Raw genomic sequence first — 14,903 nt, forward strand, 5'->3', positions numbered from 1 at the left:
TATTGTGGAATAAAAATTGTGGGTGGGTGGGGAGGGAGGGAGCGGACTAAAGCAGGACTGTTTAAAACCAAAAACTGACTGAAAAAAAACTTTAAACAAAATCCCGTCAGGTGGCAGCCAAACCGTGCCCGCGTCCTCTCGGGCGACCATAGCCACCTCCCTGCAGACCAGTGGGTGCTCGATCAATTAAGTGTTTTGAAGTGCCAAACTCCACTTAAGGATGGGTGTTCCAAATCAACTAAATGCCTCTTTACGTTGTGCATCCTAACGCCCCATTCACCCGAGTCCTCGCGACAATATTTACATTATCACCGCACCAGGAGAAAAACAATTGTGTTATATCAGCAGAATGATTGCAAAATAAAACAACACAGGATTATTTAATGTATCCTTTATTTCTCATGCACAAACATACAAGTTATTTGTAATTTGAGTGTTCACAAGTATTGGCGTCACAGGATTTTATTGTGACATTGTTTACCGACAATTTTTCTTCTCGTAAAAATCTACCACGGTAACCTTGATATTATACGTCATTGTGGTCTAAAGAAAATATTTTCAAGAGAAACGTTGGCATATATCACCTTGAGTGTTACCGAATCGTAGTGTGACGTTAAAGGTGACGTTTTTGCAACAACAGTTTTAGAACCATTTAGCAGAACTGATAATAAAGACGATGGGAATAATGAAGATGATTGTTGATGATTTTATCACCGTTACCAGCGGACCACCAGGTTGTCTCCATCCTCGATAGAGTAAAATCTGAGTGGCCGAAGATCGTTGTCCAATTCAAACTCCTGCCCCTCCATCTGAATCCGCGCAGAAAGAACAAACGTTATCATTAAACATTGCCGTAGCTAATATATAAAGCCACTGTCAATTGGACAAAGCCAGGGTACATTCAAACAAACAATTCGTGTCTATAATGTGCACGTGCACGTATAGTCCTCGTGTGATTCACTGCTGAATGAGGGCCTCCACAGACCGTGCAGGTAGTGGGGATGACTTGACCATACTTCAAGCTGGTGAGTATGGGTTGGTGAAGGTGGGCAGCATAGACATGAGAGCACAGAAGTACAGTACAGCAATGGACTGCCCTGTGCTGCCTGCGATGTAGCTGCTGTTTTATCCATCCAGACGCTGTCCATGGCTCAGTGGACATCACCGATCTATTCACAATCTCTGTGACCACCATAACCTCCGTGTCAAAACTGTCGCCTTAATTATCGATCACGATAAAGTATATTGACAACCCAAATCCGGGGCGTAGAGAGCGGTAGGAGAAAGTAGTCACTCACCTTGTGGCTCGTGTATGTCAGCACCAAGTCTGACGCCTGCACCTTCAACAGCCTGCACAGCATTCCTTTAAGGTTCTGTACCGTCATCGAGTCTGCATGGAGTGGTTATCATTGCTCGTTATCATCGTCAGCATCACCAGTGGAATAGTCAAGGCATATCAATAAGGCAATGTATTTATTCCAACGTGGGTTATGTTTGCAGTGTTTGTTTAGCATTCTTGTATCTGTGCGCTATAATGGGATCCTAGTCTTCTTCGTACGATGGGCAGTTGACCAGCAACATTTGTGTGTTCAAGGCGAGGTTGATGAGTGAGCCAGTGGGTGGCTACAGGAACAGTCTGATGAATATCTGAAACGCTTTCCACATACGACCAAAGCCAGCAGTCGTGTTACTGCACGGCCTATGGTTTGAGATATACTCATAGATAGATGTATATAGAGACCCATAGACTCACACAGACACAGTAGACTCCCTAACCTGATGAACATCTGATATGTTGCAAAGTGAATCATTCAAGTAGGCAGTTGCATGTGGTCCACAGTTTGCGATTCGTGACCGCAGTCCCAGTGTGCAGTGTGGACCATTCTTTTGTTAGCATTTTTTATTGGTTTTTCAAGAACCCAGAATACAGTGGGAACATAAAAAGCCATTGGGGACTATTCTTAGTTGTATCATCATTGGTGTAATAGATCGCTGCTTCTGCCTTGCCATGTTCTGATGTGATTCAGTAAAAGACCAGAGATTCAAGTAAACTGGATTCACTAGGTCTACTTATCCTAAACAGAGTACCCAGAGAGGACTTTCACTTTTGACTTGGGTCCTGGTCATGATGGTTGACTACTCAAGTCTTATTACTCTTGCATGAAGGTTAAGTAAATAATTCCTGAAAGGTAAACGGTAATTGCACCTTGCATTGTTTTAGTTCACGCACGTTCCAAATACTTGTCTTCGCAGTGATGGCTACGGGAGAGTGTCAGTGGCACTGCATTGCGCAGACACGAGCGGCCACAACAGACAAATCATTTCCGACCCCACAAAGGAAACCCACTGGCTTCGATCTGGCTCGAAAAAAAATGGGACTCATACACAAATGCATGAAGGCATCACATGGGCCTCTGCAACCATCTCATGCACTAAGTGCAAAATATATTTTTTAAAAATCTCCAATTGCGACTGCTGCTCCACGTCGCACACCGAGGACCACGTCCTGAACCACTGCCACACAACATCGTGCAGCGGAGGAGAGGAGCTACACACGGCCTCCATAAATGCCAGAATTCGGCTCAATCGACTGGACCTCGATATCTAAATTGCATTTTGACGATTTACATTCAGCCACGCGCGATAAGAATAAGTGGCCGGTGTACTTACTTGGCAGTTTTTTCTCTACAGTCTTGTGGTCCGCGAGGTCGGGGCATGTGATGTTAATTGCTGCAAATGACAAAACGACAAAGATCCCCTATACAGTCTTTTACCAGACTGTTAGAGCAAGATCTATTAGCGAGCACTGATGAAGGTCAGCACTTTATGAGAGGGAGTGGGTGGCCAACACCACGCCCAGTCGCCTTTGTCTCCCTAATGGCGATGTTTACACACCGCACCAGGTATTAATTTGAGGCTGAGTCGACCTAGGGGAGGCCCAAGACCAGTTCAGATCATTGTCACTGGTGTTGGCCGTGAGTGGGAATCGAACTCGGTTCGCCAGGTTCATAGCGCGGCGCGCGACCGTTCCTCTGACACACACACACCCGGGTAGTTAACCCACATTTGCACAAGTGCATACATATATTTTATGTATTCAAATATTAGTACAGACCCCATCTTCTTTGGCTAAAATACGACAAATACTTGGTAAACTAGATGTTGATAAGATATACAAAATGTTTAATTGTTCTTACGTTTTAATAGGAAATACAGATCGAATAATAAAAAATATATATAGAAGTCAGTTTTCTCACCGACAAGTTTGCTCTTCAAAGTGAAGACTTCCTCCTTTAACTCTGAGTCTTCAGGAGCTCCATGCTCTGAGAAAAAAAAAGTCAAAGATGTAACAAGGCATAAGCTCACAATGCCCTACATGACCACACAGCCTGTGGCCAATGGAGACTGGGCACATTCTTCATAGTTTAATGCACCAAAACTACCAGTAGAGCAAGCAGGTTCCCGGCAAGTTATCTTTGCGTAACTTGAGTTTCATCTCTACATGAGTGTGTTTTCTCACGTCCCTCAAGTGTATTGCTGCATGCAAAAATACTACCTTAGAGATTTTTCTAAATATCCCAAACATTATGCTGCTACAAAAGTCCATAGATCAGGGCCGTACCCAGCTTGCGACTTCATTTCATACGGCCCGCTGTCACTTTCAAATGGTCCGTATACAATATTTATCAATATTTATCAATCGCTACAAGCATCATAGTCATGCTAATCAGGTACGAGAGGAGAACATTTTTGACCTGCAAAGGCTACATTTTAAATGTTAGCGTGCTCAGTCACTTCAGCACACATGTTTGTTTGCTGCGCTGGGATATTAAAAGCTTCACCGTATGTTGCGCGCGTGCCTTTAGTGTTTGTGCATACAACATGGTACAGCTTTTACATTCACAGAACAGCGCAAGTAACATATGCATCAACAGAGTTGTTATTACTTGGTAACGTGAAGGTGTGTGTTAACGTGTGGCCTGCCAATGATGTTTAAAAGTCATATTTGGCTCACAGTAAGGAAAAGGTCTCCCCGCTTTGCTTTGGATTCACAAGATGTTAACTACCTCGCCTGGTATACAGGAGGTTGTGGGTTCGATCCCGACACCGATGCCTGTATATTTGGAGTTTGCATGTTCTCCCTGCGGTCATGTGAATTTTTCTCCAGGTCCTTCGGTTTTTCCCTCCATATTTATAAACATGCGTGTAGATTATTTGACTGCTAGAAATTCACAAGTGATAAGCCACTTCTTTGAGCTATCATTTGCGATCGCCAGGTCGCTTCTGAAAAACAGCTATGTAGCTCAGTGGGCCTTACACCTGGTAAAATAAAAAATAGTTTGTAATTTTAAAAGTTTACTTTAAAGCTCTCTTGGGTTACAGATGTGTTGTTGTAGAGAGAGTGTGACGGATGGTCTCACTGTGTACGATGGACATGTAGCGTGGGTGAGCCGCCGTGAATTCCGTGCTGGCGATTGCCAGCTCTCCATTCTGGCGGCCACCGGCTTCGAGCCAAGCCAGGCCGTAACGCTTCAAGTAGTCACGCTCTGCTCCGCTCCGCTCGTTACTGCACACCTGAACCCACGTACACGTGCACGCACACGCGCACGCATCAGTTCCAGTGTGTCCTCAAATTATTGCACTAACTCAGAATCAGAATATTTATACTGGAGGAATCCGATGAGCCGTAAAGCACTTTTTCACAGATGTTCAGTCGGGGTGGGTCAGAACGTTATCACAACAAACAGGGCAACAAACATGATAGTCGTGCCAAGTACAAGAAAGGTAAACAAATCACCCAAACACATACAAATGAAAAAATCAACATCCTCATCCTACCAGGCAAAGCCCATTGAGGTATTAACTTATTTTTCAGAAGTGACCTGGCCACAAATGATAGCTCAACAAAGTGGCCCATCAATTTGGAAATTTAATACGCAGGCTTTCACGACCAATATCCATAATATAGGTTTTTTGGGTTAGATCGTGTAAATATGTGTCGTTAAACCCGCCATCACCCGACACAGCCAATTAGTAAGGTTTGTCACGTTAACAGAACATGCCAATTCGTTACTAGTACGCGATCTAACCCAAAAAGCCGATATTATGGATTTGGAAATTTATAGCACCAAAATAATCTAAATAATCTCAATGTATGTTTCTAAATGTGGAGGGAAAAAACAAAGGACCCAGAGAAAAACACCACTTTTAAACTTTATCATTACTCATACAAGAATAAAATAAATCAAATAAGAACCTTGGAGTGGTTGAGCACCCGCAGACGTGCGATTTTGGCGATGATGATCTGCCAAACCGTATTTGGATTTATCTCGGGCGTTTCAAAGTATTCCAGACTCAGATTCACCACCTCCAGGCTCTGCAGCTTGTCCAGCTCATTCATCGAGCTCCACTGCACAGAGAACGTTGAGAACAGCGGTGGTGGCATCAGGGCATGAGGGCATGGGAAGCAGCAGCACACCACAAGTAGAAGGAAGCAGCAGGGAAATCAGGATATTTATTGACACTGCGGAAATCCGATGAGCTATAAAGCCCTTTTTCACAGATGTCCAGGAGTTTTCACAAATGGCAGAACAACGAGAAAGCTAGATTTGACGTTTTCGTGACTGCAAGGATCCATACTCTTTGGTTCTTTCGGTAAAGTCACGTAGATGAAAAATAATAAAAATAATAAAATGAAAATAATTCAATTCAATCACGACGTTTCGGAGGCAACACAAGCTTCCGTCATCAGGAGGAACAGCCACAGCAAAATTACTGGAAATTTACCACATAGCAAAATTACTGTGGCTGTTCCACCTGATGACGGAAGCTTGTGTTGCCTCCGAAACATCGTGATTTAATTTAGTTATTTTCATTTTATTATTTTTATTATTATTTTTCATCTACGTGACTTTACCGAAAGAACGAAAGAGTAACGAGAAAGGTGTTGGTAAAAGTGCAGCCCTGCAATTTCTTGTTCATGTCACTGCGAGCAGAAGGGCCTCCACTAGCAGGAGCTCTAGAGCCCTTCTGGAAGGTATTTTGGACTCCTTTTACAGATGTCTCGGAAGATGTGAGTTTACCCACATTTTACTCCACCAAGCGCGCCCCGCCAATCTACTAATTGTGGTGTACCCATTTACACTGTGCAGGGGTTGTGGAAGGAGGCTGCGGTGGGGGGGGGGGGAATTTAAGAATGTTGCTTCAACTTCTGCACCCACAAGTCCAATGTGCTCACCATTACACCATGGCAGCATTCCCAGGAAAGGAATAGGAGTGCAAAAATGTGTAAGAAATAACATACAATTCGACACGTATCGGTATTTTTAAATGTCTTCTACGTCAATTGGATGGAGCTAAAACAATAAAAAGGCACCCCTGTTGAATAATATTCGTGGAAAGCATTGTTTTTATTGGTGACCACATACATACAATCGAAACACAATTGGGGTAAAACATTTTTTTTTATTTGTATGTGTACGCACTGCATAGTGTAATCTAATTTATTTGCAGAAGTTATTGCTGTATTAGAATGAATGGAATGTACCTCTGAAACCTTATTGTTGTCGAGTGATAAAAATTTCAGCTTGGGGAACATACTTGTTTGGCAGCCTGGAATGTCAAAGCAAAGTAACAAAAATCAACGTATACAGAAAAACATGTTATGTGAACACAGTTCATCAACCACAATAAGGAGGAGCTATTGTCTTTTTTTTATTCTACCAATGAAATAAAATCCAGGCTAAATCTTAACTGAAATTCCACAAGTAGTCGTCATCGAGATTAAAATGCTGACAAAATTATGATCACACACAGTGGGCGGCGAATTCCACGGTGGAAGTTATATTCGCTTGATTCGGACTCACCGCACTTGACGTCGTCAAAGTGAACGCTGGTCAAGCCACAGTCATTGAGCCGCAGTGATTCCAGGCTGGAACAGGGGACAGGAAGAGGTCAACATCGTCATTATTGGAGACCATCGGCAGCACTGTCACCAGCATAATTCCACAACGTGCGTCGCACACATCTGCAGTTACTAATCGTCCATAATAAAGGTTTTTTGGGTTGGATCACGTAAATATATAAATGCGTCGTTAAACCCGCAACCACCCGACACAGCCAACTAGTAAGGGTTGTCACGTAAACAGAACAAGCCAATTCGTCACTAGTACAGCACACCGGTGTGTTGGAAAGCCAAGCCACAACATTTACAATCTTGAGTACGACATTTTGCCAGTAGTTACAACGACCTTCATCACGCGACAACCAGATTTGTGGAGAAGTCCACAAATCATCACATCTACGCCTCTATATAAGGAACGAAACAGGTAGCAGCACAAATGATAGCACTCAAGTTATAAACCCCACCATTATTTTCTTCATGTGCACAACAATAAATCAGAACTTTCATCATGAAAATGATATTTTAAAGATATATAAACTATGATCATAATTTTGGCACTACATCCTAAAACAGGAGTGCCTTGTGAATGCTGAGATATTTGTTGGTGTATGCCACCCATGGAAATAAATGTTGTTTGGTCATACAGTAGTATCCCGATTCACATCTTCCCCTTTCCTGTCATTTTGAAAATACGTCGTCACTTTATGAATGCCACTACTGGATTTGCGTCGCCTCAACCTCACACTTACGTAGCTGACAGCATCGTTCGTCCTTTCTCGTATCCGTCGCCTCTCAGCCTTCGCTGCCACCTACAGCCTGTAAATCGCTTTGATTGACGTCGTTTCGATTTTCGCCGTCGCACCTTTCAGGAACGCATCCCCGACGTAAACCGGGGTATTACTGTATACAGATTTTGGTGAAGTCCGTTATGTCCCGCCTTCAGAGCAAAGAGGAGTTGCTGCCAGACATGTTAACTTACAATATAGGTATTGGTATAAAGCAGTGTTAATGAATGAAGTGGCAATAGTTTTTTTTATTCTAAATGTACACTACTGCCTACACGTCCTCTTCATTTAAATGATGTACTTTGAATTGTCTGGGTTTGCGCCATTCAACATGGGTGTTGCACCTTGCCCCACCTCGGCAACATTGCGATGTGATTGATCTGCTCATTGCCCTCCAAGCTGTTTCCTTCCAAATTCAAGCTGCGCAAGGTCTGCAGCACGCCCACCGGCCTGCAGATCACACAACCATCGTAAAACCAACAAGTTAGATCTTGCCAAAACATACGCATGGATTATGTCACGCGCTTGTCTTCGGAAGTATTTATTTAGCAGTATGGACACTGACGGGTAGCTGTCAGGGTAAAACACATTTGCAAAGTCCTTTTTTCTATGAAATGTTGAGAAAACCCTCCATCAATTTGGTTAGTTTGAAACAGGGTAAGCCCCTTATAGGAATGCAACTTTATACCAACGTTTTGTTTATACTGAATCATCTTTAAGTTCAATATAGTGCCCCCCCCCCCCCCATTACAGATGGACAGACAGGGATAAAGCATAGACCCTTTCAACCTTAGCTGGAAAGTGTTAGAAATGTATTAGTGTAATATTATAATGGGTGATTCAGCTTAAACACTCTGTCCTTCCAATCCTCACTTCTCGAGAGTAGTGATATTGTTCTTCAGCAACTCAAGGTGTTCCACATTTGGCCACATTTCGGCACACACCAGCACCTGCCGACACACACACACACAGGAGACACAGACATCACAGCGCTGGAATTTATGATGTTCACATCCTCTCCACTGCTTACAGGAACATCCAACAATAATACGGCTAACCCCGCCAGCTGTTTCATTTAGTATGTTGGTTAACGGTGAATAGCTACATTAACCCCCCTCTGGTCTTCGCACCTGATAGGCTCAAGGTGATGGTATCACCTTTACCCCCTCTATTTAATAGCAAAACAGGAAGAAGTATCCACAATTCTGGCTATTGCCTGATGAAGCTGGTTGTAATTACCAGAGAAACATCGTACTCGAATTGTAAATGCTGTGGGCTTACTCTCCAACACACCGGTTAGTGCTGTACTCATAACGAATTGGCACGTTTTGTTTACGTGACAAACCTTACTAATTGGCTGTGTCGGGTGGTGACCAGGTTTCATAACGCATTTATATTTACACGATCTCACCCGACAAAAACCTCAATTATTTTTTTTCACTTCACAGTAACGCGATAACCACGGTGTGCGTGGTGCACATGCAGGTGATTGCGCGCGTATGCACCCACATGCCCACCTGTGACCAAGTTAATGAGCAGGAATTGAGGACCAGGACTGTCAGGTTGGAGAAGCAGGGGGACAGCGATCTGGGTGTCTCAGGAATGTCGAGACGATTCTTGCTGCATGCCACGCAAATAGAACAAATACACTTAGTGCTTAGTCCGTTGCGTGCAACTAACACGTCGAGCAATCCAACTTGTTGTGGGTTTGCGCCATGTAGAGCAGCTGGGCTTTGTTAAAATGTCCATTTGGGTAAAGCAAATGCAGGAGCTACCATAAAGTACTTTGCTGTGCTGAAGAAGTTGGCCAAATACCTCACACAGAACCCTCCTGAAAAAGTACTGAGACTCATTGAGGCTTCCCTGGATTAAGTGCTATCACATGTATGTTATACCATTAGCCTGTATGTAATACTATGCATTGCATGTTGCAAGCCACATGAACAAAATGACTCATGTAAAATATTGGTTGTTTTATAAAAAAAGTATCGGTATGCGAAAGCAATGTGTAGACTGACTTCTTGTTTCGTTTAACAGGGTGATTAGCAACACTATATGTTGCTATTGGGGTTGGTGAGCCAGTTGTACGTATACTCTTGATGACGGAGACTTGTGTTGCCTCCGAAACGTCGTGATTTTATTGTTTTATTTTTATTAATTTTTATTTCATTTTTTACCTACGTGACTTTACCGAAAGAACTAAGAGTATGAATCCTTGCAGTCACGAAAGCTTCAAATCTACAGTTGTACGTATGTTGAACTTATTTCCTACCATATGTAGCCAACTGTGCTAATAGGTGCAGGGGAAGAACAATAAAAAAAAGTTGAGTGAATGAGCACTCATCACCGCCCGATCTGTAATTCAAGCTCAGCAAAACAATGTAAATACGTTTACTATATATATTCAAAAATTCCAACTGAGTAGATGAATGCATGTAGGTTCACCTGAGGATCAGGATGGACAAGTTGCACAGCTGCCCTGTGATGAGGGCCACCTCTTGCCACGAAGGCAATAAGCTCCGTGAGATGTCGAGATCTCTGATATCTGATGCCATTTCATGAAGGACCACGAAGATTAAAAGCTTTTACAATCATCGGATGAAGTGTGATATGTGACCCGCTAATGTCATCGCAATTGTGTCACCTGAACGTTTCTCTTATGTTTTCAATGATAATCCGTTTTTATGTATTTATGTAAACCGCAGGACTGAATAAAACAATAGTGATTCGATGCCCCAAGCATTCAACTGTGAAACACTATCTTTATCTTACAAAGTTAAAGAGTTAGGAGTGGAGCTGGAGCACAGTAGCCATCGCACTGTGCGATGACCTCGGCGACCTGGGTTCAGCTCCTGGCACCAGCTAACATCAGTGGCAAGCGATACGTGTGTATGTTGAACTTGTTTCGCACCATACGTAGCCAACCGTGCTAATCGGAGGTGCGGGAAAGGACAACAAACTAAACACAAAAAAGCAGTTTGAAATAAATGAGTTTTCAATCGAGATTTAAAAGTGCTAAACTCAAGGGGCTTCTTAATATTGGAAGAGAGTTCCAAATGGCTGCAGAAGAACATCTGAAAGTGCGCGATGCAGATACCGTCTTTCTTCGATGGCTCGCCAAAAGCCGCTGCGGGATGACCGAAGTTCGCGTGATGATTTATACTACTTGACGAGATCAGCAAGGTAGTGCGGTTCAATTGTGGCAAGCACTTTGTGTGTAATGAGTGTGACACCTGCCACCCCGCCCCTCTTCAATAACTGGCACTGACCCGTCATGGTGATGTGTGCTGAAATAACCCCCATAACCTGACAGGGCATGGAGAGGCCTTAATCCAGAAGTGAATTGACAATAGGCTGTACATCATTATTATTCTTAATGCGTTAAGCAAAAACTGCATTGATAGCCAAGGATACTGGGACATGCTTCTCGGATGGCCTCTGCTGGGCCAGGACTGTTCACCCCGAGTCCAGACAAGGCCACAATCTTCAGAGTCTCAAGGCAACTGCACTAGCACACAACGTACAATGCATCACAATCATCGCATCATCACCACCATCATCATCGCCACGTCAGTTGTCACGCCGCTGAATTCAATGTACAACGGTTTCCTCACCTTTGTTTCTGGAAAATCTTCTTCATTCCCACAACCTGCATGGGAATCTTCTGCGATGTGGAGCCGGCGGAAGACGTGTACTCCTGAGGGAGTTCTCCCGTGTCATCCTCTAGCTGTGCGTACTTGTCCCGCACAGCCGATAAAAACGGCACCCCTAGGTCTGCCTTCTTGGGCCGGATGAAGGAGCCCCCCGTCGGGTGTCTGCGAATGATGCACAAGATAAATGTGTGCAGAAGCATTCAATCACCTCTGTTTGCTCTATGCACATCTCAACAAACCTGCATGTTTTCTGGCAAACATTCCTAATCTCCATTGCTCTTAATGACACCACCAAAATGCACCTTGCAGTCTTTCAATTGCATCCAGTCTTCTCCGTTAGATCACATTTGTTTACATGATGGAAACCAAAATTCAAATGATTTAACAAAAATAGCCATGCAAACCAAGGTGAAATCAATTTCTCAAAGTGTTGCAAATTCTAACTCACCTCCTCAATGAGGTTCTTTGTATTATTATAAAACATTTTGGTCAACAGCGATGTTTTATTCTCGTGTACAGCGGGGCACATGAGTGTTGAGCAATGCTGTGATGAATAACTGTGGTGTGGGACTGGGTCGCTCCTCACTGGCAGTGGAAGTAACGAACGCCGCCGTGGCTCCCGTCATGTTTGCCGCGTTCCGGGTTGTCCCACTCCACACCAAACCACAGTCCTGTCCAGCAGCCAATACCAAAGCTCATGAAACATAATTTTCAACCAGCACATGAGAGTATCAATTCATAAACCATCGCAACACTAGCGCATCTCGAGGTGCTATATAAAAATGTGGGAAAAAACCATAGGGGCAACATTACGGCATGTTCCGGGGCACAAAAAGGTCTGGGCAGAAGCCAGACCCACGTAGTTAGAACAGGCTGTTGACTGTGCAGGCAGTGTAGCTGCACTAAGGGCCCAGTGACCAGATGGGCCTCAGGCAGCAGGTTACAAAGAGGGGTGAAATTGGACAGGGAGCCCCAGGGCCAGCGGCGATATTACACAAACTCTGCCTCAATAGAAACAGCTTTGTACATACAGCCTGCATGCAAAGTCATGCTCAGCTGTATGTTTAGAAGCTACAGGAGTCACCCAATACACATCACTCACATACGGTCCACGGTTCATATTTGGTACTGCAGGGGAGGGTTAGTGGAGGCCTGGTGTGGTGAAATCTTCTTTAATGAGGGCTGAAAAGGACCTTTGGTGGGCCACACATTTACACCTAAGCATCATTAAAAGCTGCAACAAAGTAAAACATTATTAGGGCTTGCATTTACTGAGCATGCTAACATAAGAAGCACATTGTTACTAGGTCAAAAATATTCCCACCGAGTACCCCATTAGTGTGTATTCTTGCAGTGACTGATATAATTATTGTCTGCAGGCTGGATCGAAGTGGTAATATCATTGGTCCGCGAGCCTTATAAAACGAGGTTGCGGGCTGTGGGTTTCCCCAGCCCTGGGCTAGCGGTAGTGGTATGAGAGATGAAATCCGGGTCGATGGGTCAGGACTGCGATCAGGGACGCGTACGGGCTTGAGACGGGAGATGGCAAAAAGGGGTCTTTACCCTGTGTCGGAGGCACCTCGCCTACGAAGCGCACCCTGCCGCACTCTCCATCGCTGAGCACTCGCCTCCCAAGCACATCTTCAGGCACCTCGTCCATCGCCCTGGAATGACAGTAGATGTGGATCGTCTTGGGAGTTCTTAGATTGTGACCAAAGCACCTTCAGGAATGCCCCTGATCTCGTCAAGATCTCTGGGTTGTTATAAGATTGCTCCCAGGATGCACGCAGTGGTTCCTCGGCAGGGCGGTGCAGCAAAATCCATTGCTGTCCTGTGCTAATGTACTTCTATGCTCCCCGCCTGCGACAACCTGGCATTGACCAGCGTGGCGAAGTATGGTCAAGTCACCCCCAATGACCTAACACACACCGTACGGGGGGAATCATTTCATCCAGAAGTCGAAATGACAGAGGGACGTGATGAGAGCAGTATGGTTAAGCAGGTCTTGTGATTCCCAGCGTCGAGACTGGACATCTGTGAAAAATAGCTTCATAGCTCATCGGATTCCTCCTGCAGTCTAAATAAAGATTCTGATTATGTATGCTCATTTGCACAAGGACGCGCGTCCCACTGTTGTGTGGGTGTCTGCTCTGTGAGTCACTGAAAGACAGGTCAGGTACACGAGGCAGCATCATCATCATAATCCACGATCAATCCACTGCTGGATGAAGGCCTCCTCCATCAGCCATCGCAGTGTCTCTTGAAGGGCCTTTTAAAGAACAATAAACTTGTGAGACCATGGCATCATCATCATCAACCTCATCAATCGCGATGTGTGTCACGTAATTCAAACAATACTACACGCGAAAACACTGTATGGAGATCAGTCGTTAAGTGCTGAAGTGTACGTGTCTGAGCTATACGATGATTGTACACGTTAACAACTGTTAGCAATACAATCAATACAATCAATAATAATTGTGCTGCCCGAATGCCAATCTGCTGCTGGATGAAGGCCTCGAAAGCGCGATGTCAACTCAAGCGGGGGGGGTCGTTCGACCATACTTCACCACGCTGGTCACGGAGCGCATAGGCCAAGGCGACTGCGAATGTTATCACGAACAAAAACAATTAAATTGTAACGCGAAATGTTAACAGCGGTAGGCGGAGGGCAACGCCGCCTTCTACGAATACTGAGACGGTGCCTTGCGTGTGACACAAATATAGAGAAATATGATGCGACGTTTATGAATAGTTGTAATTACAAGCGCGATCATGTAACGTTTGGTAAAGTAACGTTGTGTAAAGTAACGTTTTGCAATGTAACGTTATGTAATTTTAACTTACAATGCAGAGCCCGCGAGAGTCGTCGGTGGTTCCGGTCACGGTTTCCACCCGGAAGATGCGACGGGCGTGAGGTGAATAGCATAGACCGCATAGGCAGTATCGGCGCGTGAGAGCGTTTGCATTTCATAGAGCGGAACGATCTTTTGATTTAAAGCTTTCGTTGACTGCAGTGATTCATATTGTTGGTTCTTTCGGTAAAGTCATGTAGAAGGGAAATAATAAAATAAGATAAATATTTTTAAAAATGTGTTATTGTTTTATATTTATATAAAATAAAACAATAAAAATTGTTTAATAAATAATAAAATAAGATAAATATTAATTTTTTTTAGTTTTATACTTAGATAAAATAAAACAATATATATTTTTAAATTTTTATATTTATCTTATTTTATTATTTCCCTTCTACGTGACTTTACCGAAAGAACCAAGAATACGGAACGATCTTCCTTCCGATATGGAGCTGTGCGCTTGCGATTACATCGATAGATAACCCAGATTGAGAACTTGATTATTTAGAACTGCTGCTTTGTCTTTAGTTTGTTGTCCCGATTATTGCAAGTTGGCTACGTACGGCGCGAAAGAAGTTCAAATAACTATTGCAGGCCCTGGTGCCGGGTCACATTTTTGTTTTATTTTGTTACCCAAAAGCTGCCACTGGGGGTGCCCGCGATGAGATGTCAACTACCTCGCCGGGATTGCAAGAGGTCGTGG

The 14,903-nt window shown here is 43.9% G+C and overlaps 1 protein-coding gene across 2 annotated transcripts; it reads right to left on the minus strand.

Annotated features, from left to right (window-relative positions):
* Positions 1–14: 14 nt before the first annotated feature.
* On the minus strand, positions 15–14,242 carry TBCE (tubulin folding cofactor E). 2 transcript variants are annotated; one of them, XM_078870312.1, is made up of 17 exons: positions 14,190–14,242; positions 12,906–13,006; positions 11,929–12,013; positions 11,304–11,504; positions 11,104–11,192; positions 10,135–10,234; positions 9,207–9,309; positions 8,563–8,639; positions 8,044–8,139; positions 6,867–6,931; positions 6,548–6,612; positions 5,258–5,410; positions 4,422–4,575; positions 3,258–3,323; positions 2,671–2,730; positions 1,299–1,390; positions 15–809 (listed from the first exon to the last, which is right to left on the minus strand). In XM_078870312.1, exons 2-17 carry the CDS (start codon positions 13,000–13,002, stop codon positions 717–719), a joined length of 1,596 nt encoding a protein of 531 aa, XP_078726438.1. In that variant the 5' UTR covers positions 13,003–13,006; positions 14,190–14,242; the 3' UTR covers positions 15–716. The 2 variants fall into 2 exon arrangements, with proteins under 2 accessions (XP_078726438.1, XP_078726437.1); XM_078870311.1 differs by lacking the exon at positions 14,190–14,242 and adding an exon at positions 13,908–14,001.
* Between the last annotated feature and the right edge of the window lie 661 nt (positions 14,243–14,903).

Source organism: Lampetra fluviatilis, chromosome 30 (assembly GCF_964198595.1).
Source record: "Lampetra fluviatilis chromosome 30, kcLamFluv1.1, whole genome shotgun sequence".
Lineage (NCBI taxonomy): Eukaryota > Metazoa > Chordata > Hyperoartia > Petromyzontiformes > Petromyzontidae > Lampetra > Lampetra fluviatilis.

Excerpts from the sequence above, each read along its gene's own strand:
- TBCE (XM_078870311.1), bottom strand. The coding sequence starts at position 13,933 with ATGCGCTCCGTGACCAGCGTGGTGAA. Across the intron at positions 13,007-13,907 it reads TCCGTGACCAGCGTGGTGAA|GGCGATGGACGAGGTGCCTG; the intron begins GTATGGTCGAAC and ends CTGTCATTCCAG. Across the intron at positions 11,193-11,303 it reads AAGATTTTCCAGAAACAAAG|TTGCCTTGAGACTCTGAAGA; the intron begins GTGAGGAAACCG and ends GTGCTAGTGCAG.